At 43.8% G+C, this 27331-nt stretch overlaps 1 protein-coding gene across 3 annotated transcripts in view; it reads right to left on the minus strand.

The window, feature by feature from the left end:
- LOC121858333 (semaphorin-1A-like) overlaps window positions 1-27331 on the minus strand; it is a 103041-nt gene that overhangs the window by 52221 nt on the left and 23489 nt on the right. For 2 of the 3 annotated variants that reach the window (XM_042354719.1, XM_042354721.1), the window contains exons 3-4: window positions 8222-8395; window positions 7408-7495 (exon numbers count right to left, since the gene is read on the minus strand). In XM_042354719.1, the coding sequence (XP_042210653.1) occupies window positions 7408-7495; window positions 8222-8395 (262 nt within the window). The remainder of the gene's footprint in view (window positions 1-7407; window positions 7496-8221; window positions 8396-27331) is intronic. The other variant, XM_042354720.1, reaches the window with a different exon arrangement.

Consider the following 27331-nt stretch of genomic DNA (forward strand, 5'->3'; position numbering starts at 1 on the left):
ATATATATATATATATATATATATATATATATATATATATATATATATATATATATATATATATATATATATATATATATATATATATCACACACAGTTTTAATGCAAAATAAAAAATAAAATACGTGCGTACCTTAAACCAATTCTTCCCGTACCTAAAAATAAAAACAAATGTCATATCTTCACGAAAATCTTATTTATAACCGACCGTCACCGCCAGGGGGAGACTTCTACTAATTATATGGTACAGGAGGCGGGACTTATTAGAGCCGACCAGTGCAGAGGAGGATGGGAAACGAAACGATGTGAAGGGAATAGAGGGAAATAAATAAAGAGAAAGGGGAGAAAAAGAACGGTGGGAGAGAAAAGAAGGCAGTGAGTGTGGTGAGGATAGGAAAAGGGAGGATAAATTGGGATGATAGAGTGAGGAAAGGGAAGGAAACAGAGAGCTGGGAGGGAAAGGAAAGGTGATGAGAGCTGGGAGGTAAGGGAAGGTAATGAGAGCTGGGAGGAAAGGAAAGAAGAGAGCTGGAAGGAAAGGAGAAGAGAGCTGGGAGGAAGGGAAGGTGATGAGAGCTGGAGGAAAGGAAAGAAGAGAGCTGGAAGGAAAGGAGAAAGGGGAAGCTGGGAGGAGGGAAGGGCGGGAGAAGAAGGCTGGGAGGGAAGAAGGTGATGAGAGCTGGAAGGGAAGGAAAGGAGAGAAGAGAGCTGGGGAGGAAAGGGAAGGTGATGGGCTGGGAGAGGGAAGGAGAGGAGTTGGGAGGGAAGGAAAAGTGATGAGCTGGGGGAAGGGGAAGGTGATGAGAGCTGGGGAGGAAGGGAAGGTGATGAGAGCTGGGAGGAAGGAAGGTGAGTGAGGAGCTGGGAGGGAAGGAAAAGTGATGAGAGCTGGGAGGGAAGGAAAAGGTGATGAGAGCTGGGAGGGAAGGAAAAGTGAGGAGCTGGGAGGGAAGGGAAGGAGATGGGAACTGGGAGGGAAGGGAAGGAGATGAGAGCTGGGAGGAAAGGAAGGAGAAGAGAGCTGGGAGGGAAAGGAGAAAAGTGATGAGAGCTGGGAGGGAAGGGAAGGTGATGAGAGCTAGGAGGGAAGGAAACATAAGCAAGTACGACGGGTCACCCCCCAGGAATAAATCAGTACTGTACCCTGAACAAGACATGACAGGAGGCCCTAACTGAGGTGAGGACTAATGTGAAAATTCAGGGCATGGATGAGGATTAACGCGGTTGACGACTTGGATGAAGATTAACGCGACTGACGACTTGGATGAAGATTAACGTGACTGACGACTTGGAAACGGATTAACGTAAAAACCAAGGTGAAAACGGAGCTAAGGACTGACACGTCACGAGGAGATGGAGAGGAGGAGGAGGGGGAAGGAGAAAAGAGGAGGGGGAAGGAGAGAGGAGGAGGAGGAGGAGGAAGGAGACAGGAAGAGGAGGGAGGAGGGGAAGGAGAAGAATCCAGAGCACCTGTCTTCCGGAAAGGTCAGGAGGCTACGAGCAAGTCACGTGAGGTCATCTGAGAGAGACAGCACTAATAATCTCTTCTCAGGCGATGGAAACGTGTGAGACACCGATAGCCCTGTAACCACGACCTCTTTCCAGTACAAGGGATCTGTTGATATATTCCCTCTCAATTCTTACTCCCTAAATTCTAAAGTGTCACCCCCTGTTTCATTTCTTAACAGTGTCATCGTCTGTCTAAATTCTAAAGTGTTACACCCTGTCTAAATTCTACACAGTGTCTGCGAGCGGTAGAAACCGATGGACAGGATTTAACAGTCATTTCAACATTGGGATTTATATCTGAATACACTGAGTACCGTAATAACTGAGAGCCATGACTTAGGGATTTGGAGTCATACAATATGTCTAAATTCTGGACACACAATCTCTAGATACGATATGATCAACCTGACCCTCATCTGTGACGTGTAGGGGATCAAGCCATCCTATACACGTTAGGAAAAATATAAGTACACTCCCCAAAAATTATTGCCTACCTGATGTATTTGGAAATGAACACAATAACACGTACACAACAGTCTCGGTTCGGTTGGTATTTCTGATTGTGAGTTGCACCTATCGGTTTTTTTTCTTCTTGCACCTGATAATCACCATGATATCTGCAGTATACCACCTATTATCTACATAATGTAAAGAAATAGAAGGAATTGTGATACCATATACAAAATCAATAACGTCAGGAGTAACCTCGCTGATTTATGCAACTTAGATACTATTTCAGCCCCAGGGGATGGATTGCCAAATAGGAATATAACGTTCCTATGTTTTTATATACCTAGGTTACAATGGAATCGCTTCGAACGAAATATGAAACACTATGATCCGATATTACATTCATTTGCAAATATAGTGATTACATATGTATAATAATGCCATGTCCAATTACAATGGCACTCTGATTTGCTGCATTTCGATATTATTTCTACATTAATTGATGAGGTAACAATTATGAATATAACGTATCATCTCATGATTCGTGCTGGCAACGGAGCTTTATCTGATACACACTACGTTTTCCAGTGAGTCTCGGGTACTAGTGTTGGTCATGGATTTCCAGCAGAAAACACCCACTATTTGTCTGTCGTTGATATATTTTCGCTACATTAATATCATTATATTTTTCTACTAAAGATGGAGCACGGTGATTCACCATAATTACAACAAATGCCAAAAATGATAACTGGCAACTCACAGATACTAGAAGGCAGCCTTCCACCATAATGCAGGAATCACAATTAGTGATCGGAAATATTCGTCCATTGTGACACATTGTATCGATGAGAAAAGGGGCCGTGGCGCTCGAGTTGACATGCCTGTATCTACAGGTACGTCATTGAGTGTGAAAGATCCTTCCTACGACACTTTTAATTTCCTCCAACACTAAAATAATCTTCCTCTAATAATTCATAGACGAAATGGTCAAACTATAAGGTGTCATCGTGCAGGTGGGGAGGCTGTGTTGGCCACACCCTCGTCAATATTTAATACCAGCAATATACATTCATTGTCACACGACGACGAGATGCCACATTTCCACTTTTGTGTTGTGAGTCTCGAGCATTAAACGTGAACCCCGATTTCCCTTTATCATAAATATAAAGGATAGTCAGCCTCCGTGGATGATACACTTGGTCTGACGTAGGTCGTGCGGGCGTCTTTATCAAAAACAAACTTACGCTTTCCATCTTCCGAAGAAATGCACTCCTTCCTTATTTTTTTAAGATAATATAATCATTAAATATATTCTAATTAATCAGAATGCTTAATTCCTAATGTCTGAAAAAGGTAAACAACTGAGATTTCCCTTCCTGTTTTTTAAAATCCTCTAAGCATTATTTATACCATTACGTAAAACTAAAATTTTTCCTCAAGTCTGAGCTCAACTAATTCTTATCTAGAGTAAAAGTGTGCCCCATCCTTCATCTTTAAAGCCTCTCATTCTTATTTAGAAGTAAAGAAATGTGCTTCCCTTCATAAGCAGGTCCAGGCAGGTGGATATAACACAATAACGCAAGTCTGTCCCCGCGTGCAACTCCAGCTTTTCCCCGAGGCAAAACTCTATTATGAAAAACAAAGTCAAAATGAGTGGTGCAGCTCCTGTTAATTACTTTAAAAACTTCTTTAATGAGAGGCTCAGAATCAATCCCCGACGCCACAAGTTTGTTATCAGCTCGAGAATGCTTAGTGGCGCCTCCATGACGCACCTCCCCCCTGCAGTATCCCCAGAGGTTCTTAAGTCAAATTCTCTTCCCTTAAATGAGAATGTATTCATATTTTCCTCTTAAGTGGAAATGTGAGAGAGAAAGATAATGATGAGATTCTTGTGTTATAATTCTCTTTGTTATATTTTCTCTTCATGATGATGTAAGACTATTATTCTTAATATTTCCTAAGTTAAATATTCCTTTATGTGGTCAACCGACTGAGCACTGTTCCAATAAACCCATACGACAAATTTTCCTCGTAATGTGTTCAATTTTCTTCTAAGTGGTCCAGAAGTGTTCATGATCTTGAGAGATACGAACATAATATTTTTCCTTTCGATTGGTGAATGTTAGCAAATCTATATAGACGAATAAACAACTGAATCAAGATACGAGGTAAAATTGCATTGGAACTGAACTGAAACTCAACTGTGATAATTTTTTCTTATCCCATGTCAAGTCCAAATAAATCAACAGAGAAAACTCTTGAGAATCTGTGCACCGGTCTCACATGTCCTTACACCCGAAACTTCAGTAACTTTTAAGTAATTCAATAAAGTTTTACCAAGAGACTGACACACCAGCCCCAAGGAATGGTCTAATAAAAGATTTACAGGAGTGAACATGAGATGCGAGTTAGTCGGCAGTTATACGTATACAGTATTATCTGCAGCGTCAAAAACTTACCGTAACATAAATGTCCTTAAGTCAGTTGTCAGTGCTGAGATCCAACTCTATTTGTATACAGATACCAAACGCCAGACGAGATAAAAGCGTCTGAGACAAAGCAACTGACTCGTCTTTGTTCCCTGGCGCTCGCGAGAACACCAGCCCAGCCCGCCGACACACACACACGCGCGCAGCAGGAATCTTATTCCTAGATGTTCGTACGTTAAATGTCCCCTTCTCTAACCTGTAATGTGAGAATGTATCATACTGGCTCACTTAAAAATACAGTGACTTAAACGATGTAAAATGTGCAGAGGCTCTCTACCGTAACAACATGTCCCCTCTTGTCCCCAGGCACACTGTAAAATATATCGGATGGTAGTTTGAGAATTCAGGCTCCATCCATTCTCTCCCTACCTACTACTAAATGATCTTTAATCACTGTTTGCGGCTTGTGGTTCCCTTGATTGCTCTGATCTCTTGGCCGATGAGACAAGAGTTTGAAGTTGTGGACCGCTGGGTTTTCTTATATATAAATCAAAGGCGGGAATCTCCTTTCGATCGGGATCGTTAAGGAACTCCAGAGGAACAGTCCCAATTAGGGCGCTCGTTCAGACACCAGAGTAAAAACGCCATTGGATTACGGGAAGCCTTTGATGGCCTCCAACAAAGACTTCCCGTCTCTCCCAAAATAACTTCTCCCGGGAACTAATCTCAGTGGGACAACTACATTTACCCGCTAATGGTCTCACTTTGTTCTTTTTGGCATTAAGCAATATCAGAAAGCATATACACTGTGTGTGTGTGTGTGTGTGTGTGTGTGTGTGTGTGTGTGTGTGGTGGGTGGGTGTGTGTGTGGTGTGTGTTTGTGGGTGTGTGTGTTTGGGTGTGTGGTGTGTGTGTGTGTGTGTGTGTGTGTAATAATAATAATAATAAACTGTTTATTGAAAGAACATGACAGCCAAAAGGCTGAAAATATTCAGTTAACATAGATGATGAAAGTTACGTCACTTGATTCACAAAAAATATACAAGTAACATAAGTGGTGCAAATTTTTAATAAGAATGGGGGGGGGAGGTCACCCAACAGGGCATTTCAGCATCGCAACAACACAAAAGTAAGGGTGGCAGGGAGTGAGGAAACTGGTTAACTACGAGTTGTTGATAATTTTTACAATGGTAGGGATTGGGCTGTTAAATATAGCGATCAGTACGTACTCGTATGGGCTGGATGTGGATGTAGTGTCGAACAACAATTCGCGGACGAGGGATCTCGGGTGGGAGCAGGAGAGGATGTCGTCGGTCACTTAGGAAGCTTGTAAGACATGGTATAAGACTTCTCCGAAACCCGAGATCGGTAGCTTTGTTGATGATTAAACTGTGGTCGACTAGGTTAAATGCCTTCATGAAGTCAATGAAGGCGACAGCCACAGACGTCTTTCATTTTTCCAGATGGCAGTATATGTAGTCGAGAAAGCTGACAAGACAGTGAGTGGTGGAGGAAGTTTTCATATTGCCAAATTGTTGAGGATCTATGACGCCTGCAATATCAGTATAAGCCCATTCAAAATGAAACTTTCGCAGATTAAGCTGGGTATTGGGGGTGATGGCAACGAGTAGTAACTCATTTATGGATTGTGGGCTTCTGTATATGACGTCCTTGTCTACTACTACGAGCATGAAATGTTGAAATTTGTTCAGTGATTTTAGTAGCACAATAACACTGCCATCAGGTTATCTATTCCCTCACTTTAAACTGTACAAGGTGCATCTGGAGTACTTCATTGGTGGCCATCTGTCAGTATCTGTTGTTGTAGACGTACGGAAGTGTTTGTCCGTAATGGCCTTGACTCGATGGTGGCACTTTGAGAGCCACTGACAAAATTTCCCTTATGTGGCACACTGGTACACATCTATCAATACTTGTTTAGTCGTAAACACCACGCCTGTCCGTAACGGTCCTTATCTCTGGCACATGAGGGTCACCGACAAAGTACCCTCGGGTTTGTACTACATTACTCACTGGTGATAGTTATTGTGAATCACGCTTGTTTTCCTTGGGATACACTATTGGATCACAGTTTGATTACCAATCTCTGCACTGATCGCTTGAATGTTTTGCTGAAAAATCCCGGGTAGTGAGGTTGGTAAGGAGATGGGGAACGGTAGGCCGGGGGCAACAGACTGGCCGAGGCAGCCAGGAGGCGCCAAGAACACGTTTGAACTATAAGGGCACTGAGATACACGTACTGTCGTTCGTACGTACGTACGTACGTGTGTGTGTGTGTGTGATATTCCTATCGTAAGTGTGGACATGTATATACTGCGTGTGAGGAGTGAGTGCAGGATCACAGGATTAAAGATAATATCTGCTTCAGGACTATGGAAATAGAGTTTGACGTAATCCAGTTGCACAAAGACATCCATCCGTATACACTTTATGCTTGCCATCTGCCCTGATAAATAACGAGTCGTTTCTGAAGTTTAAAACACCACACCGCCCTCCTACACCGCTAAAGGATGAAAGGATTATAAGTTTAACAAAAAGGGAAAAAATTCTCAGATTCAGTGACAAATCAAAACTTACCTACACTCTACTGTGCCTTGGTGCAATACAACAGGTAAATCTAAGACACAACTTAAGGAAGAGTCTATGTGTTTGGTGGTGTGTGGTCCCAGTAATCCCTATCTGTCCAAAACCTTGTGATGATAATTCTTCTACCGCGTAATGGATTTTTTTAGGGCGCAACTAATGCATCCACCGAGTAATTCTGGGTACTCTTTCCTCTTGCTAGTAAGACACTACGGAAAAATATGATGTAACTGCCAAATAATAAACAGCTTGATATGACTATCTGATGGCTTTGTTAACTGCAAAAAAAAATAATGAGGTAAACAAAGTCCCACCACCTCATGTCAGATTAGATGGGACTTTGGCAGGAAAAGGAGAACCCCCCCCCACCCCCCTCAGTGAGAGAGGTGTGAAGGACGAGGGTGGTGGTACTGACCAGCGAAGACGGCGGTGCTGTTGTGGGAGGGGTCGAAGGGGCAGAGTCCACGACCTGGGTACTCCCTCTCGCGCTCCAGCACTCCACCCTGCAATACACCAACACCCACATCAGTTAAACAGTTTACGCACACAAGAGCATGTTAACGTATGGCTCTTTGCTCTATTACAAAAACACTACATAAACATACTAAAGCTGTCTTTGCTTTATATAAAAAATTACTTGGTAAACTTACCTTTGCTCTCTATATATAATACCACTCCATTTTGACTCCCTGTCCTCAACCAACTACTGAAATATACACCAACCTTCTACAAGTCTCCAGACCCTGTATTAGTGGCCGTAGGTGTACTTTTACGTATCATTACTTGCATCTGTACTTATACTTGTTCCCGTATATGTACACTCGCACCAAAAATTATCGGTGCAGGGTGAGATCGACGAGTTCCGAAACAATACGTATACACTGTGATATGTCGGGAAGGTTGGTAAGTGTATCCTCATAACCCCCCCCCCCTCCACTAGGTGTTGCCATATGGCTGACAATCAGGGCTGCCAACATGCGGCTGGAACAACTCGCCTTTCCCAATACCTATCGTCACTGGTCTCAAATTTTTCACACTGCAGTATGCACCGATACTTTTTGTTGCGAGTGTACTTTTACCTGTATTTATATGTGTATCAGTATTTATACCTTTACCTGTACCCCTAGTTGTACCCGTACCCATATTCATACCTGTACCTGCAATTATATCCGAACCTGTAAAGTTCTTTCTAAATGAGTAAAGTATAAACCATGGAGGAAGCAACTTACCGATAGTGTAAAGTCCCTGCACATGGGGTTGTAGGCGTTGGTGCCGCAGATGAGGAAGTGACCTGGGGCCTTCTCCTTCAGGATACGCACGTAGTTCTGGCACACCTCCTCGGACCCGCCCTTCATGTAGCACGACTTCATCTGCGCCGCGTTGGGGTGCCATTCCACCCTCTGCTGGGGAACATGGTGAGAGGGGGACGAGAGGTTAGATCACTGTCATACTGACGAGGTTAGTTATATCACACACACACACACACATATATATATATATGTGTGCACAAGCCGCATACACACGTGTGCAGACATACAGGCACACACACGCACGTGCACACCAACAGAAATCAGAGTAGATGAAGGTAAAAGACAATCCCAGAACAAAACATAATAACAGTAAACAATGTCATGGAGAAATCCTTCCCTAGGAAGATCAGAGATTACAGATGTGTGTGTGTGTGTGTGTGTGTGTGTGTGTGTGTGTGTGTGTGTGTGAGTGTGTGTGTGTGGTGAGGTGTGTGTGTGTGTGGTGAGGTGTGTGTGTGTGTGTGTGGTGAGGTGTGTGTGTGGTGAGGTGTGTGTGTGTGTGGTGAGGTGTGTGTGTGTGGTGAGGTGCGTGTGTAGTGAGGGGTGTGTGTGTGTTAGAAAACATTAAAACCAACACAATAGTGGACACCACTACTGCACCCTCAAGCGTCAGTGTTACATAAAAATTATTTTATAAAATTTAATACCTTTTTTCCGTTAATATTAATACCATTTATTTCTGTTCAGTGGATAGAGCGCTTGCTGGTTCCGTCCCGGGGCACACTTGGTTCACGAGAAAACAGTGGAGAGCAGTAGCTGTAACCCCACTGCCTATGGGACCCACCTTCACTTTTCATTTTCATTCGGATCACAAAACTACGGTCGCCTAATCAGGAAACTTGCAATAGTCAATTACGCTCAGATGGCATCATTTCTTTCCAAAAATAACGTTATTGTTCATCAAACAGATCATTACATTCGACGAGGCACATCATTACCTTCAAGATATAATACTCTCGACAAATCACACCACACCAAGTTCACCAAACTGAACCATCATATTTAACAAAATGAACCACTATACTCGCCAAATCGAGCCATCACATAAACCAAATCAAGTTACCCCATTCACCAAAACAGGCCATCATGTTCACATAATCTACGATACGTTGGCTACATCACACCATTACGTTCATCAATAACACACCATCACGTTTGCCAAACAACGTCATTACTTTAGTAAAATCACGCTCATTTATTCGCCAAATCAGGCCATTACGTTGACTGAATCAAACACACAATTATGTTAGCCAAGTCAAACCATTATGTTCGCTAAATGATGCAGCCACGATCGCCAAATCCTGCACCATCTCGCGAAGCCTCGTGCACGACAGTAACACCGAGGGAGCCAAGCAGCACTCATCTCTCCTTCCCCTTCTTCCTCCCTTCCCTCCTCATCTTCCTCCCTTCCCTCCTCAACTTCCTCCCCTCCCTCTTCCTCCCTTCTCCTTTCTTTCCCTCCATTGTTACTTCCTTCAATCATTCACTTTCCTTATTCCTTCCCTCCATTACCCTTCTTCTTTCATTATTCCAGTATCCTTCTTCTTTCCTCTCTTCCTTCCCTCCCTTTCTCCATACCTACCCTTTTCATTCTCTACCTTTCTTGCCCCCCTCCCCTCCCTCAGTTTCCGTACACCAAAAGTTAACACGGTAAAGTCGTCTCCTCTGCCTGCTGATGTGATAAAGTATCTGGATAACTCGTTCTAAACTACGGCATCTGGATAACTCACTCTAAACTACGGCATCCATAAAACTCACTCTAAACTACGACATCAGAATAACTCACTTTAAACTACGACATCTAGATAACTCACTTTAAACTACGACATCTAGATAACTCACTTTAAACTACGACATCTAGATAACTCACTCTTAACTACGACATCTGGATAACTTACTCTAAACTACGACATATACTGTAGATACCTCACTCTAAACAACGACATCTGGATAACTCACTCTTAACTACGACATCTGGATAACTCACTCTTAACTACGACATCTGGATAACTCACTCTCTACTACGGCATCTGGATAACTCACTCTAAACTACGGCATCCATAAAACTCACTCTAAACTACATCAGAATAACTCACTTTAAACTACGACATCTAGATAACTCACTTTAAACTACGACATCTAGATAACTCACTCTTAACTACGACATCTGGATAACTTACTCTAAACTACGACATATACTGTAGATACCTCACTCTAAACAACGACATCTGGATAACTCACTCTTAACTACGACATCTGGATAACTCACTCTAAACTACGGCATCCATAAAACTCACTCTAAACTACATCAGAATAACTCACTTTAAACTACAACATCTAGATAACTCACTCTAAACTACAACATCTAGATAACTCACTCTAAACTACGACATTAAAGATGAAGGCATAAACGACTCTAAAACTAGGAAGGAAAGACGAGAGAGAGAGAGAGAGAGAGAGAGAGAGAGAGAGAGAGAGAGAGAGAGAGAGAGAGACGGCGTTCATCCTTAATTAATACAGAACGGGAGTTTAAGCGACCCGTTAAAAAAAAAACCAATGTTTAAGAGCAAGAGAGAAAATATACAGTAAAATCCTTCAGCAGCTGTAAAAAAAATCCTAAAATACTAATAATTTTTCTGTAGAGAACATTTAAATACATATACGAAGCTACATAATCTACATAATACAGCAAGTTACTAAAAATTATCTTTGTAATATAATAGCAGCATAATAATCTACATAATACAGCTAGTTACTTATAAATTATCTATATAACAAAATAGGAGCATAGTAATAATCTACAATCATACTAGACACTTTAAAATTATCTACAGAATGTAAATGCAGCTTAATGATCGTCTACTAAACATACACGCAGCTTAATAATCATCTACTAAACATAGAGGCAGCTTAATAATAATCATCTACAGCTTAATAACATCTACTAAACATACACACAGCTTAATAATCGTCCACGAAACATATAAGCAGCTTAATAATCGTCTACTAAACATATATGCAACTTAATAACATCTACTAAACATACACACAGCTTAATAATCATCTAATAAACATATACACAGCTTAATAATCATCTAATAAACATATATACAGCTTAACCCTCTACTAAACGTATATGCAGCTTAATAATCATGTAAGACAATAAAACCAGAAGAAGGATAATCCCCAATAAACAAAAGAATGCAATAAGCTGAGGCTGGGGAAAAAACCCGACTCGACAAAAATAAGAAAGGGCGGGAGAATGGACCAATCAGCGCGGGGCGGCCTTGACAGGAGAAAATTGGCATTTGCCTCGCGCGTTTCCTCCTGGGGATGAGTCCAATGTCAGCCTGGGGTCTCCTAGGTCTCCTGCACCACCACCACCACCAGTGTCAGTCCCGGGGTCTCCTAGTTTTCCTACACCACCACCATCACCAGCGTCAGCCAGCAGTCTCCTAGTTCTCCAGTACCACTTATAGCCCTACACCCTTTTCTCCCCAAACTGCTGTCGTCCGCCGCCGCTACCACCACTGCTACACCCTCAGTCATCACCGTCACACCACACTCATAACCCTTACAAACGACGCATCAACACAACCACTACTATCACCACCACCATCATCACCACTACAACCACCACCACCAATATCATCACCACTACCACCACTATACCCACCAACACCACCACCACCCAGCGAATGTGACGTGACCACACCACAAACCACCAAGAGAAATTAACATGTAGAACCAACCAGACGTTAACACACGACTGGTTTCAGTGTTAAAATGTGTACAGTGTGAGGCTCTCAATACCCAGAGAATATAAGTAACACAAGCTCATAAAACATTAACATTAACAACTAATAAAATCCACGTGACTCCATTAACAAAATTATATACCCTGAAGGCTTCATGGTAATTTTACTGATATATTTATATAATACACAAAAAGTTAAACCGTAAAATGACTTGACAGTTTAATCAAATGCTTATCGAGAGAGAGAGAGAGAGAGAGAGAGAGAGAGAGACGATTTTTTCCAGTGAGCATCCATGCTGTAATTTTCCCAGTTTGGTAGAGGTATAAAGTATTTCATTTCATTCATTATAAACAGATGGTGATGATGATGATGATGGATAGTGGTGGTGATGTTGATGAGTTTATAGTGGTGGTGATGATGAATTTATTGCGGTGATAATAATGATGATGAAAAACTGCAGTATATGCACATCACTGTTGTGTACACATACACAAACCAACCTCACCCATAAACACACCCATACCCACACACAACCACTCCATCCATCCATCAACTCATCCACCCACCCACCACATCCACACACACACATGATACGGTCAACTGGGTGGGTATGTACGGTAACCGAGGTGAAATTATCCCAAATGAAGAATAATTACGACATGGAACGGAACACGACCTGAGCTGTACCATAAGTTATACGTCAAAGAACGGAACACGGCTTGAACTGTACCATAAGTTATACGACATAGAATGGAACACGACCTAAACTGTACCATAAGTTATATCAAAGAATTGAACACGGCCTGAACTGTACCATAAAGTTATCAGTTCAAGAATTTTCAAATACGTGGACTGGGAAAACAAAAATAATGATACATAAATTACACTGTATAATTTCTGACGTGGTAAAAATACAGAAAAATAAATAAACTAATGGAAAAAAAAACGACAGTATCTTCTCAACAGTGACAAAAAAAAAATTGAAATTATACATTGATAGAGACATGGATTGTTATAATTACACAATGATATAAGTTATATATAAACTAACGTGCAGAAAAAACTATAAATGTTAAATAAAAAAATAAAAAATACCGATACCAAAAATTATATACATCGACTCGCCAACGGGAGAGAAAAAAATGAGAGGGAAGGGGTTTGTAGGGGGGAAGGGGGAGAAGGGGGGTTGTAGTGAGGGGGAAGGGGGTTGTAGTGAGGAAGGGGGTTGTGTGGGGGGAAGGGGGTTGTAGTGAGGGGGAGGGGGGTTGGTAGTGAGGGGGATGGTCATATCTAAAAGCTTTTAAAAGAACAGTTTGCCATCACTATAAAAGGACATTTGTCATCTGGCGGGTTCACATGACAGAGAGAGAGAGAGAGAGAGAGAGAGAGAGAGAGAGAGAGAGAGAGAGGCTCCCATAAAGCTACAGTTTTACTTCAGGTTCCTACTACCGTTTGGACCTTTACAATATACTGCACTGTTTATTTATAAGTTCACACTCTCCTTCGGCCGCGAATTTCCTCAACCATAACGTTCCTATGTTCTCTTTGCGATCATTTTAATTTTCTTTTCTTCGTTTTTTCCCTTTATTACTTCATTATTTGACTCCATTTTTCTTCCTTATTGTATAATTTTTTCTTCCCTTCATTATTCCTTTGCCTTTTCTTCCTTCTCCCTTCCCCTTCTTTCACCTTTATTCTTCCATCTGTCTTTAATTCTTTTCGCTCTCCTTTTTCGTACTTCATTCCCTATCTTCTTCTCCTCCTCTTCTTCCCCTTTTCTACTCTTTCTTCTCTTATTTATTGTCACTTCTTCTCTTTCACTCTTTTTATCCTCTCCTCTTACTAATTTTCCCCTCCTCCCCTTCCTCTTCATTTTCCTTTACCCCTTTCCTTCTTTTTCCCCTCTACTTCTTCTCTCCTTTTCCCCTCCTGCTTATTCCTTTGCCCATATCTCCTCCTCTTCACCACATTCCTCAGCCTCTTCTTCCTCCTCCTCCTCCTCCTTGAGAAGACCAAGGGCTTAGGAAGCAGCTAATGCACTTCCGGTTTACACACAAACTTATAATGAACAAGGAGTAATACTATAATGTACATGGCGCACTTATGACTGGCACTGCGCTCTTATTGGTACGGCGCACTTATTGTTGGCACGGCGCACTTATTGTTGGCACGGCGCACTTATCACAAGCACACCGACACTTCCAACAACCCTAGCATCCTATCACCCTATAGCGCACTACAGATGGCAAGGCGCACTTCTCAGACAGGCAGCGCATTCGAACTCGCCCTTTAAATCTATCCCTCTCCCTCCCTCTCTCCTTGTCTCCCTCTCTTTACCCCCCCCCCTCCCGTCCCTTCATAGGCCTACCTCCCTTTTGGTGTTAGATGAACCGCCTTTTTACTACCATAGTTATTAATCCTATAAAATTCAGCCCATCACCTCCACCACCATCCTATTCTGTTAGTCTCATGCCACAGAACACGTCATTCCTCATGCATCTGTGTTAATGTCACTCCAGTTCAACTCCATCATCATTCACCTCCTTCATTCCTCGCATTTCGTGTTCAATTATGAAATTTTTTTTTCTGATCTATCTCGCGTATTTCACCTAACCTTACAACAACTTATTAATAAATTTGGGTCATTCACTTAGCCTCTTGGCACATAAATAAATTATAATATTTCCGTCTTCCGTATTCAAGGTGCGCCAGGTGAGCCTCGAATGAATGTAGGTCAGTTACATCACCCCTCGGAGACACAGGCTGAACTGTTGTAACTTTACCGACCCCATCACAGTGATTAAATCAATAAATAGAGGATGACAGATTTCCACGAGCACCGCACACTATTTAATAACTGCGACACTACAAGCACGGTAAATTATCTAACAAGCACGGCACACTTTAACAAACACGGCTCACTATTTAACATGCACGGCACAGTATATAACAAGCGCGGCATAAGCACCACACATACTCTCCAGCACGTATCGCGCATTGCGACGAAAAGAGTTGCAAGAAAATAATAATTAAAGTCATCTGGTGTTGATTGCGTGTGGCGGCGGAGGTGCTGCGCCCTCCCCCACCATCAGTCCGAGCTGCACCTCTTGCATAATTCATGGGGTGTGGGGATGCTGAATCAATGTGTATCAATATTCAAAACGATCCCGCTTCCACTGGGGGGTAGGTATGTTGGGGGGAGGGGTAGGAAGGAGGGACAGAAATGTCTATAAATAATAATTCACGAAGGAGGAACAATTTGAAATTTTGAAATTCCCATCTTTTTTTTTGGGGGGATGATCGCGTCGAATATGCATATGGAAAGATAGATGATGTTGGTATTTGAATTCAGGTTAACGTAGTGAGGCCGGGTGGATGGGCCAGCGAGACTGCTTGATCGGGACACAGCCGATGGTGATGCTGTGGCTGATACTATATATATATATATATATATATATATATATATATATATATATATATATATATATATATATATATATATATATATATATATATGCAGCTGTAGGAGGCTCGGCTGGCCTACTAGTTAGTAAGTGATGGATCATTCGGATGTGATTCCCCTATAAATCTACCTTTTTATCTGTCCATTTCCTAATAAATCTTCGCAACACTGCCCGATTCCCTTATAAATCCTCCCGCTGGTGGGTGACGTCAGCGTGTGCATGGCGGGGTCAGCCAGGGAAGGAGACCTCATACCCCCTGGTAACACTGTAAGGTAAGCAGGGCGGGCCAGCTGGTACCGACCGACCCATCACCCCGCGACTCTAACGCCACTGCTTATTTACGACCATTATCGACTCTACCTCTTACTTCCTCCATTTCTTCCTTTGATATATCGATAATCTTACCTCTGAGTACACCTTCTTTATTTTCCCTTGACTTATTAATATTCTTCACCTCGACAACGTCTCTCTCTCTCTCTCTCTCTCATTCCCTTCTCGATTTACACTCACTTTTATTCTTTCTCAATTATTTATTATTCTACTGTACACTAGAAGCCTCCCACTCCTCTCCCCATTCTCCACTCTGTTTTTCTCTCCAGTTTCCCTCTCCTCCTCATCCCCTATTCCCTTAAACTCATCCTATTCCCTTAATTCTTCTTCCTCATCCTTTTTCTCTCTTCTCTATTAACCTTTCTCTCTCTCTCCCCGCCTCTCTGTTATTCACCTTCTCCTCATCCTCCTTCCCTCCCTACTCCCCATCCTCATTTCTCTCCCACTACTTCAATCTCCCACCCTCCTCCTTTCTCAATCTTCCTTCCTTCCTCCCCATCTTCCAATCTTCATTCCTTCCCCTTCTCCTCCCCTTCTCCTCCTCCTCTTCTCCCAATCTTCCTCTTGCCCTCCTCTCACCCACCATACTGAGGGAATTACCGCAGCTCCTCCGACAATGATATGTTCGAGGACATAATGTTGGCGTCCGCAGCTTATATTACACGCGGCTGCCGGGGCCATATTGGAGACTCGGGGCCATATTGAAGAGTCAGGACCATATTGAAGAGCCAGGGCCATATTGGAGACTCGGGGCCTTATTGAAGAGTCAGGGCCATATCGGGAGAGTTGGGGCCATACTGGAGTTTGGGCCATATTGGAGAGTCAGGGCCATATTGGACCATAATGTGAAGAGATAGGGTTATAGTGGATTCTTGGGGCTATACTGGACTATAGGGGCTATATTTGAGTCTGGAGAATACAGTGAACTGCCAGGACTACAACTAATAGCCAAGGCCATATTGTGAACTAAATGGACCCCTGATCAGACTCTCAGGGTCATATTGGACAACTGGAGACGTATTGGGTCGACCTGGTCATATTTCAGCACGTACGCCATCTAAAACTTCCAGTGCCATACATGACTATACCCGACCCATCTATCACCTGTGAGTTATATCTACACTGGAGAGAGAGAGAGAAGAGAGAAACCACAGACAAAGAACATTATGATAAATGTCCTCGGAATGACTTGAGTGGGGGTGAACACACAGCCTTCTGCAGGGGCGACGAAGGTACTAAAATCCTTCCCGTGGACCTGGCCAGAGTAAATAAATACGAGACTGGGGGATTAGTAGCCCTGAGACTGGCCAATCCCAGGGGTCTGGGTGGGGGGAGGGGGAGGAGATGGATGGATGGATGGAGGACGGATGGAGGGGGGGGAGGAGGGATAGACTAGGTTAAGAGCTTTAAGACTGATGGATAACGACGGAGTGAGGATTAAGTGATATTGATGTGACACTCTTCCTGTACACCCAACACCACCCTAGCAGAACCCTCCTCTCTCCCTAGCAGAACCCTCTCCCTAGCAGAACCCTCCCTCTCTCCCTAGCAGAACTCCTCCCTCTCTACCAGAACCTCCTCTCTAGCAGAACCTCCCTCTCTCCCTAGCAGAACCCTCCTCTCTCCCTAGCAGAACCCTCCCTCTCTCCCCTAGCCCTAGCAGAACCCTCCCTCTCCCCTAGCAGACCCTCCCTCTCCCTAGCAGAACCCCCTCTCCCTAGCAGAACCCTCCCTCTCTCCCTAGCAGACCCTCCCTCTCTCCCTAGCAGGCCTCCTCTCCCTAGCAGAACCTCTCTCCCTAGCAGAACCCTCCTCTCCCTAGCAGAACCCTCTCTCCCTAGCAGAACCCTCTCTCCCTAGCAGAACCCTCCTCTTCTCCCTAGCAGAACCCTCCCTCTCCCCTAGCAGAACCCTCCTCTTTCCTTACCAGAACTCCCTCCTCTCTCTAGCAGAACCCTCCTCTCCCTACCAGAACCCTCTCTCCCCTAGCAGAACCCTCCCTCTCCCCTCAGAACCCTCCCTCTCTCCCTACCAGAACCCTCCCTCCTACCAGACCCTCCCTCTCTCCCTAGCAAAACCCTCCCTCTCTCTCCCAGACCCCTCCCTCTCTCCCTAGCAGAACCCTCCCCTCCCTCCCTCCCTCTCCCTAGCAGAACCCTCCCTCTCTCCCCTAGCAGAACCCTCCCTCTCTCTAGCAGAACCCTCCCTCTTCCTTACCAGAACCCTCTCTCTAGCAGAAGCCCTCTCCCCCAGAACCCTCCCTCTCCCTAGCAGAACCTCCCCTAGCAGAACCCTCCCTCTCCTTACCAGAACCCTCCTCTCTCCCTACAGAACCCTCCTCTCTCCCTAGCAAAAGGACCCTCCCTTTCTCCCTAGCAGAACCCCCCCTCTCTCCCTAGCAGAACCCTCCCTCTCTCCTTACCAGAACCCTCCCTCTCTCTCTAGCAGAACCCTCCCTCTCTCCCTAGCAGAACCCTCCCTCTCTCCCTAGCAGAACCCTCCCTCTCCCTGCCAGTACCCTCCCTCTCCCTGCCAGTACCCTCCCTCAACACAGTTCTAGTCTTGCCTCACTGGTATGTACATCTTCATATGACATCCACCTGATTTCATTATCATCAGGTAGACCTCCACCCGATATTCCCTCTCCAGGTGTACCATCTGGTACACTAGGTGTCTCCCCTATTGGGTGGCAACAGGTCGAACACAAGGGGTGGCTCAATGCCTTCTCGTCGCTACAGGATGACATCAGACCATAACTGCGTGATTGAAGAGAAAATACTGATTACCAAACTCGTGAGGTGTTGGTGTGTTAACTACACATGACAGGCTTCATCCACATATTTCTCTTATTTGCTCAGGTCGTGATCCCTGAAGGCAAGGAAAGATGGCGGATACTATTTCCACTATCTTAAACTATGACGAAGGGTACAAATAACAGGTCATGTTTGTAAAATTAAGTTCCTACTGACCACATTTTTTTTCTGTCAATACATTAAATTACATGGGCAGCTTATCAGGTAATAAACAAATTATTGTAAATCTTTGTATTTTTTTTACATAACCATGCGACAAACTTGGAGGAAAGGAAGTACGGACGGTGGTAAGGCGAGGAGACTTTTGACATGAACAGTACAACCAGTCTAAACGACGGGATGTCTGGCAGCGTGACAGACCTCAGTGACGTTGCCAGTGTCTGAGCAAATCCAGTCTTGGCTGTAGTTTACCGAACATGGGTGACCCAGAATTGGTCATTGGCTGCGTTGAACTGCACCTGAGAAAAACAAATCCCACACGCACAAAAAACATCCGTCAGTCTTATCAGGAAAGGCAAGCATTGGGCTGACGAAATGCGGCTAAAAATCTGGTTTTAGTGATCGTATGAAATGTATAAACACATTCAGCAACACTCAGCAATTAATGTTAAAACAACACTTCTGTCACACGTGATTGATCGTCGTTCACGGGTAATTTGGGATATGTTAATATGGTTTTAATTAATGGCAATAATTATTGTTCAAATATCATAAATATTCTGGTCAAGGGGACTGAAATACGCTAATTAATCAGCGGCTGACAAACACGGCAGGATCGAGCCATCTGGTAACGCACTGGCCGGTGTAATACGTGAAGGGTAACTGCATCAGCTGTACTCGACCTGGGGCCAGCTGCGTATTTGTTGTGCAAACGCCCTTGATTAGCTAATTACTTAGCTAGTAAGTGAATTAATTAACGCATCAGGTAACGGGGCGACCTACCAGGGCAGGTTGGCTCAGGTGAATTATGGTGGTACCAGGGATGACACAGTATGGTATGAGAGAGAGAGAGAGAGAGAGAGAGAGAGAGAGAGAGAGAGAGAGAGAGAGAGAGAGAGAGAGAGAGAGAGAGAGAGAGAGAGAGAGAGAGAGAGAGAGAGAGAGAGAGAGAGCACTACTACCAGTGAGTTTCCATAATTAATATAACTACACTTGTGTTATATACACCTTATGGAGCGAACACTAAAATAGTTCCCCTAATCATTATCATTAATCATTATCTACCATCATCATCATTGTTAGTATATAATTATTTATATTATATAGAAGTGTGTCAAAGTGAAATATATAATCTCATCTCCAATTAGAAAAAATAAATAAATAAATAAAACAGCAACGTCAGTTAAGAAAGTCAGTTAGACTCCTCACTTCCTCAGTTAGGAGGGAAAGAATAACGCACGAACCTTTGGGAGTGAGAATCCTGGGTAATACGGTAAAAACTGGGAGAGAGACGAGCGGACAGTAAAAAATGGTAATGCGACAGGTCCCGAGGGGCGGGGAAATTACTGCCTTGGATTTACTCAAGCAAGTCTCCAGACACTGAGGAGCTGATTACAAGCGATGTAAGACGATGATGTCTTGAAGACGTCCAAGACTTAAGTTACGGGGGAAGGATCACTTGAACGTTGCTCCCCCCCCCCCCTCCCAAGTTTATTTCACCTGAAGATTAACCATCCTAACCTAACCTATCATTACCTTGCTTCCCCTAGATTACGTTAGGATGTTTAATCCTGAGGTGGAAGAAGCTGGGGTGGGCTAATAATCGTCAGGTGATCCCAGGGAAGAAATCAACACTCTGTGCCTATTGTCTTACATACAGTGTACCAGGTGTTGATTCTGATTTACATAGAGGGGGAGGACGGTGTTTGGTCAGTGGCAGGTGACAGCGAGGGGTGGTACAACTTGATCCTCAACTCTATTAAAGTCAGACTGAGAAGAGAAACTTGTTTAGGATGGCTCCTTCAGCAGCAATAATCACCCAAGGAAGTCTCCCAGCCAGCACAGTCTCTCAAGTGCCTGATCAGGAAGCATAGTCGCTTAAGGGACTCCTCTAGCAAACACAATTGCTCAAGAACACTCCCACAAGGAACTGCTCCAGCAGGCAAAGACGCTCAAGGAACTCCTCCAGTAGGCAAAAGCGCTCAAGGAACTCTTCCAACAAGCACAGTCGTAAGAGAGGGTGTCAGGAACACCTGAGGCGCCAGGTGTGCGAGAGTGGACCTGGAAATGGCAATTATCCCGGCAAGAGTGAAGAGGTTTACCTACAGCCAAGAAAAACAGGGACGATTGAAGGGAGAGAGAGAGAGAGAGAGAGAGAGAGAGAGAGAGAGAGAGAGATTTTCAGGTTTCAAATTTAATATATTTCCCATTATTATCACCTTGCCCTTAATAGTAAGACCAAAGTATCATATTGATTTTTTTTATTTAATAATTATTATATTAGTTTCCAGTATTTCCCTCGTTATAGCAGCTAACAACCTTGGTACTGCACTTCCATAGTTTTTTCTGAGTATAACTTTGTCTTAAGCTGTAGTACCACGTTACTTAGGCATAGAGACCCCTAGTGTGTGCTGTACTATATGGACCACCCTGCTGACCCGCACACCAGGACTAACCATACTTAACATTTTATCAACGCTTTTTCTTCCCAAATTAGACTTAATGTTCCTTTCAAAGTTATTCGCATAAATGTCTAAATGCAACTTTTATATCTTTCATATCTATCATCACAATATATCATACTTCTAATACACAATATTTACCATTTGTTAAGTTTTCATGTCGCCATTTATATTTTTCAAGCAGTCATTAATTCCGTCTTTCAAGCAGTAATTCTAAGACCGTATTTTTTGACCATTTTTTTAATTGCCTTTCCGCTTTCTGCTTGAATGAACAAACAAACACACACACACACACACACACATACATATCCAAAAGCCAAAGTCAAAATCCTCAGTTTAGTTGCACGTTATTTTCCCTCTTCAGTTAATACGAGTCAACGCCTTAACTTACCGTCGAGTCTCACTTCAACACCATTTACACCGCCTTAGGTATCTATCATATTGCTGATTAAAATATACAAGTTTAATACGTTCTTATTTCTCCACTTTAAAGGGAATTCAATATACGGACTTACAAAGAACGCCGGGATCACACTTTGACACGTTCTCATATGGTCTCTGGTTACGGGGAAATTTAACATAGGGACTTAACAGAATCAAGACCATGAACGAACGACTAAATAAGTGGGTGGGTGGGTGGTTCTGTGGGCGGGTGGGTGGTTCTGTGGGCGGGCGAGTGATTCTGTGGGCGGGTGGGTGGGTGTTGACAAAAAATACGTGAGCAGAAAAAAATAAAATGTGACGAAAAAATAGATTGAGGATGAAGAGTGAGTGTCGATGTTTTTGAAAAGTTTAAATACAATTACGACACCTTCATCAAATACACCCTCCCCTCCCCCCCCACCCTCTATCCATACCTCCGTCTCTCCTATCCATACCTCCCTCCCCCTCCTCTCCATTTCCCTATCCATACCTCCGTCTCCCCTATCCACACCTCCGTACCCACTACCCTTACCCTAATTCCTTCCCCCTTATACTTTCCCTAACCCTCGCCCTTTCCCCTCCCCCCAACTCTCTCTAACACACGTCCCTTCGTCCAAAACTTTCCTCTCCTCTCCTCTCAATCCTCGTCTCCTTTTCTATCTCATAATAACACACTCGTGGAAAAGCTGCTCGCTACTACGCCAGACGTACGTTCGTCCATCTTATGCCGCCGCCTCCAGCCACCCTTTTTTTTCCGTTACCGTACTTGACGTTTTTGTCTCCTCACCCCAAGAGATAAAACACCGAAGATTTGCCTTGAAATATATAGAGCGAACAATGGCCAGGTCATAAATCCAGGGATATATTTCACATTATCCCCAAGACTCACATATTTACATAAAATAAGAGAGTGGGGGAGGCATGAGAGGGAATGTGAGAGGAGGAGGAGGAGGAGGTAGAATTAGATAAACAAGAAGAAAGAGGAGAAGAAGGAAGAAAAAAAGAACTAAAGGAGAAGGAGGAGGAGGAGGGGGCGACGAGAAGAAGGAGGTGGAATTACAAAAGAAAGATGAAGAAGAGAAAGAAGAAAAAGAACTAGGGAGGAGGAGGCGGAAAAATAGGGAGAGGAGGTGGGAGATTTCCACACACACACACACACCCCGGACCCTGAAACCCTGCGATTCAATATTCAGGTCATCAGTCTGGCTAGGAGCTCTAGGATTATGCTGGCGCATCCTGGCCTGGGGGGTGGGGTGGTGGGGGGGAGGGGGGGGGTGAAGGAGCGAGGGCAGGGAAAGGAGGGGGGTGGGGAGGGGAGTGAAGGAATAGGGGTGGGAAATGAGCGGGAGAGGGATGTGAAGGAAGGGATGATGGAAATGAGTGGGAGTGTGGGTGGATAGTGAAGGAAAAGGGCAATGAAAAAAAGGGGGAATTACGGAAGGGGGCAGAAAAAAGGAGTGGATACTGGAGGAAGTGAGCAGGAAAGAGCATAAGAGGAGCAAGATAGAGCAAGGAAAAGGGAGAAAGCTACGTGAAGAAGGGGCAAGGAATGTGAAAATTAAAGAAATGAAAGGATAGGCGTGGGGTGGAGGAGTAGCGAAGAGAGGAATGAGAGAAGAGCGAGAGAACGCGTGGGAGGGGCAAAAAGAGAGCAAGAAAGTGCGTGGAAAGAAGAAGGGAGAGCGTGGGAGGGAGGTAGGGAGAAGCGTCCAATAACAGACGAGTTTAGTGAGAGTGCTGTCGGGATAAGACGACCTGGGGAGGGGAGGAGGGAGGGGAGGGGAAGAGGGAGGGGAGGGAAGAGGAGGGGGAAGGAGAGAGGGGAGAGGGGTGGGGAGGGGAAACCCTGGCTGATCTCATTATAGTAGCCAAGAATCCCAGCGGCGAGGGTAGTTGGACCAGGTGTAGGGTGGGGGGGGTAAGGTACGGACGAGTAGGAGTGCGTGGAGGATGTGGAAGGGGAGGTAGGTCAAGTGGGAGAGAGTGGGAGATGTAGGGACGAGTGGAACGAGATTGGAGGTAAGGTAAGGACGAACGAGAGAGAGAGAGAGTACACCTCTAACAACGGCACATCACAACTAACAACGGAACACACTGACAACGGAACACACCCCTAACAACGGAACATACTTCTAACAACGGAATTCACACCCAACAACGGAACACACTTAACAACGGTACACACTTAACGGAACACAAATAAAAAAAGAACACACCTAACAACGGAACATACTCAACAACGGAATACACCCAACAACGGAACACACCACAACTAACAACGGAACACAATAACACCCTCTAACACGCGCACACACACACACACACACACACGCACGCGCGCACACACACACACACACACACACACACACACACACACACACACACACACACACACACACACACACACACACACACACACACACACACACACACACACACACACACACACACACACACACACACACACACACACACACACACACACACACACACACACACACACACACACACACACACACACACACACACACACACACACACACACACACACACACACACACACACACACACTCTAACAGGCACGCACGCAACACACACACACACACTACATCCTTGACCACCGAAGGGTCAAGACGTACCTGGCGCTCCTCTCGGAGCAGCCAGGTCAACTGTTAAGTTGGCCCATACCAACCCCCTCCCCTGAACCCTCCTCCCCGCCGGAATATCAACAAGTTCTCGCCAGAAGTTACAATTTCATTTAGGAAAGGAACGGAACCAGTGTTAAACCGAGGTGAACAGTGGTGAACAGTGCTTAAGTCAGTGAGAACAACTCAACAGTAACAGTCGCACCCAAGTTAACCTTCACACAGTGAGGTCCCAGGTACCCAGTGATAACGGCCCCCGGGAAACCCAACAACAACCACCGATGTGTTAATCCGTCTACGATAGGAAGGCCAGGGACCAAACCTCACTCATATAACACCATCTGTGAGGGAATTACTACACCACATGTCCCTCATAACACCATATGTGAGGGAATTACTACACCACGTCAAGTCCCTCATCACACCATCTGTGAGGGAATTACTACACCACGTGAGGTCCCTCATAACACCATCTGTGAGGGAATTACTACACCACGTCAGGCCCCTCATAACACCATCTGTGAGGGAATTACTACACCACGTGATGCCCCTCATAACACCATCTGTGAGGGAGTTACTTACACCACGTGAGGCCCCTCATAACACCATCTGTGAGGTAATTACTACACCACGTGAGGTCCCTCATAACACCATCTGTGAGGTAATTACTACACCACGTGAGGTCCCTCATAACACCATCTGTGAGGTAATTACTACACCACGTGAGGCCCCTCATAACACCATCAGCGAGGGAATTACTACACCACGTGAGGTCCCTCATCACATCATCTGTGAGGGAATTACTACACCACGCCAGGTCCCTCATAACAACATCTGAGGGAACTACTATACCACGTGAGTTCCTCCTAACACCATCTGGGAGGGAGTTACTACACTACGAGTTTGCTGTTCAACACCTACATTAATCTGTATGTTCACTGTATGTTCCTTTACCTTTCTCTAATGAAGGCTTTTGTTAAACCACCAATGTATGTAATAAGTCATTTATGTCCAATGTATATTTTCAGCCTTCGGGCTGCAGAATTTTTTCAATAAACCGTTATTATTATTATTATTATTATTATTACACCTAACAACGGGCAAGACCAAATAAATATCCCCTAAGAAAAATATATAAACAAATGTAATCTTTAAAAAAAAGTCTGATTAAAAAAATATATATATATTATGAAACACAAATAAAAGATCATCCACGAGGAAGAGGAAACGATAAAGATCACGAGGGAAGAAGGTAATTAAATCTCTCGGGGGGATTTATCTAGGAAAAAAAGTCTTCGGAGGCAAAAAAAGAAAAAAAAGGGGAAAAAATGTCTTGGGGGGGAAAAATGTCGGGAAAAATTGCCTCGGGGAAAAAATGAAAAAAAAAGCCACAAGAGGACTAAAGACACAGAAGACTGTCTTAAGGTCCCATTGTTCCTGGAAGGTCAGGCGGGTGGAAGAGACATGTCCACCTGACGACCAAAAATATTTTATTATGACTTATATCTCATGAGCGTTATTACTTCACTTAATAATAACTGTTATATCTCATGAGCTATTTTACTTTACTGGTCAAGAACTGGTCACTGCCTTAAGCTCTATTTAGGAAGAAAATATCCCTCACGCGATACAACATCTATCAGTCAGGTCAAGAAAGAAGTGCAGTTAATCCTGTTGTCACGATCATAATGCTGACAAATAAATGTTTTCTAAGTTACAGTTCTGGAAAAATAGTAGAAAAAACACTGAAAAACGAAATTTATTCGTTTTTCACTCAATCAAGATAGAGTTTCTTTTAAAAGTAATCCCATAAAAGGTGGGACTGTACGAGTTATTTTCTAGAGCTATGAACCTGAGACTGGGTAAGTCAATTTACTCTTCTTTTGCCACGTCTATAACTAGTTTAACTGCCACCATGTTTCTCAAAAGGGTGATTTTTGTACTGATATTATTTCTGTGGGTTTAATGATGACAAATAAAACGCCTTGTGCTGTAATAACAAAGGCAAAGAAAAAGTCAATATTTATTTTTTATTTCGTCCCCTGGTGGTTGTCTCGTGTACTGATTAAAATAATTTTATTTATAACGCTTGTGTGTGTTAAGGTGAAGTACGCCTACAATATCAGTTCAGTAAGAGTCACCATATTGACCCGTACCGTACAGCCAGCGCCAACACGAGCAATCAATACCGCCTGGCATTTCCTTTTACCCTAACTCCTAAGCCAGGCGAATGTTTGCCAGCACAGGCGCTCTAATAAAGTGTGTGAACAAGTGAATTTTAATAAGTAATGTTGAGTTTGCAGAAGATAATAACAATGTAATTAAAACGAAGTGACAAATAAAATACAAAACTGATAATGTTTAACAATAAGAAGAAGCGATATGAATATCAGATAAAGAAACTATATATTCAGATATAATAAATACAGAGATAAACAGATTAGTAACGAGGGGAGGGTGGCGGGGAGAGTGGGTGGGGGATGAGCTGACACCGAGACTTGCCCCTCAGTGACCAGGATCACGGCCTCACTCACACACAGGGGAGATTAACGTGCAAATGCATGCATTAGAATGCAATGGTAACGGAAACTACAAGCAGGCTCGCCCGCTCTGTTCTGCCCACGTCTGCTGACTTGACAGACAGCAGACATGAGGCTGACAGAGCCAACATTTTCTTTTGAATTAAGAGATAGACATGTAACAGACACGAAGCTGTCGATATCAACACTGTCTGCTAACTTAACAGACAGACAGACACCAACGTTCATTGCTGACTTAACTGACGGCAGATATAAGACAAGATAATGTCGACACCAACTTTCTTTGCAGCGGTAACAGACAAAAACAGGCGGACGGCATACGTGAGGCTTCCAGCGCCAACACTGTCTGCTGACTTAATAAACACACAGCAGACATGGGGCTTCCAGCACCAACACTGTCTGCTGACTTAATGAACACAGCAGACACGGGGCTTC

Source organism: Homarus americanus, unplaced genomic scaffold (genome assembly GCF_018991925.1).
Source record: "Homarus americanus isolate GMGI-L3 unplaced genomic scaffold, GMGI_Hamer_2.0 scaffold57980, whole genome shotgun sequence".
NCBI lineage: Eukaryota > Metazoa > Arthropoda > Malacostraca > Decapoda > Nephropidae > Homarus > Homarus americanus.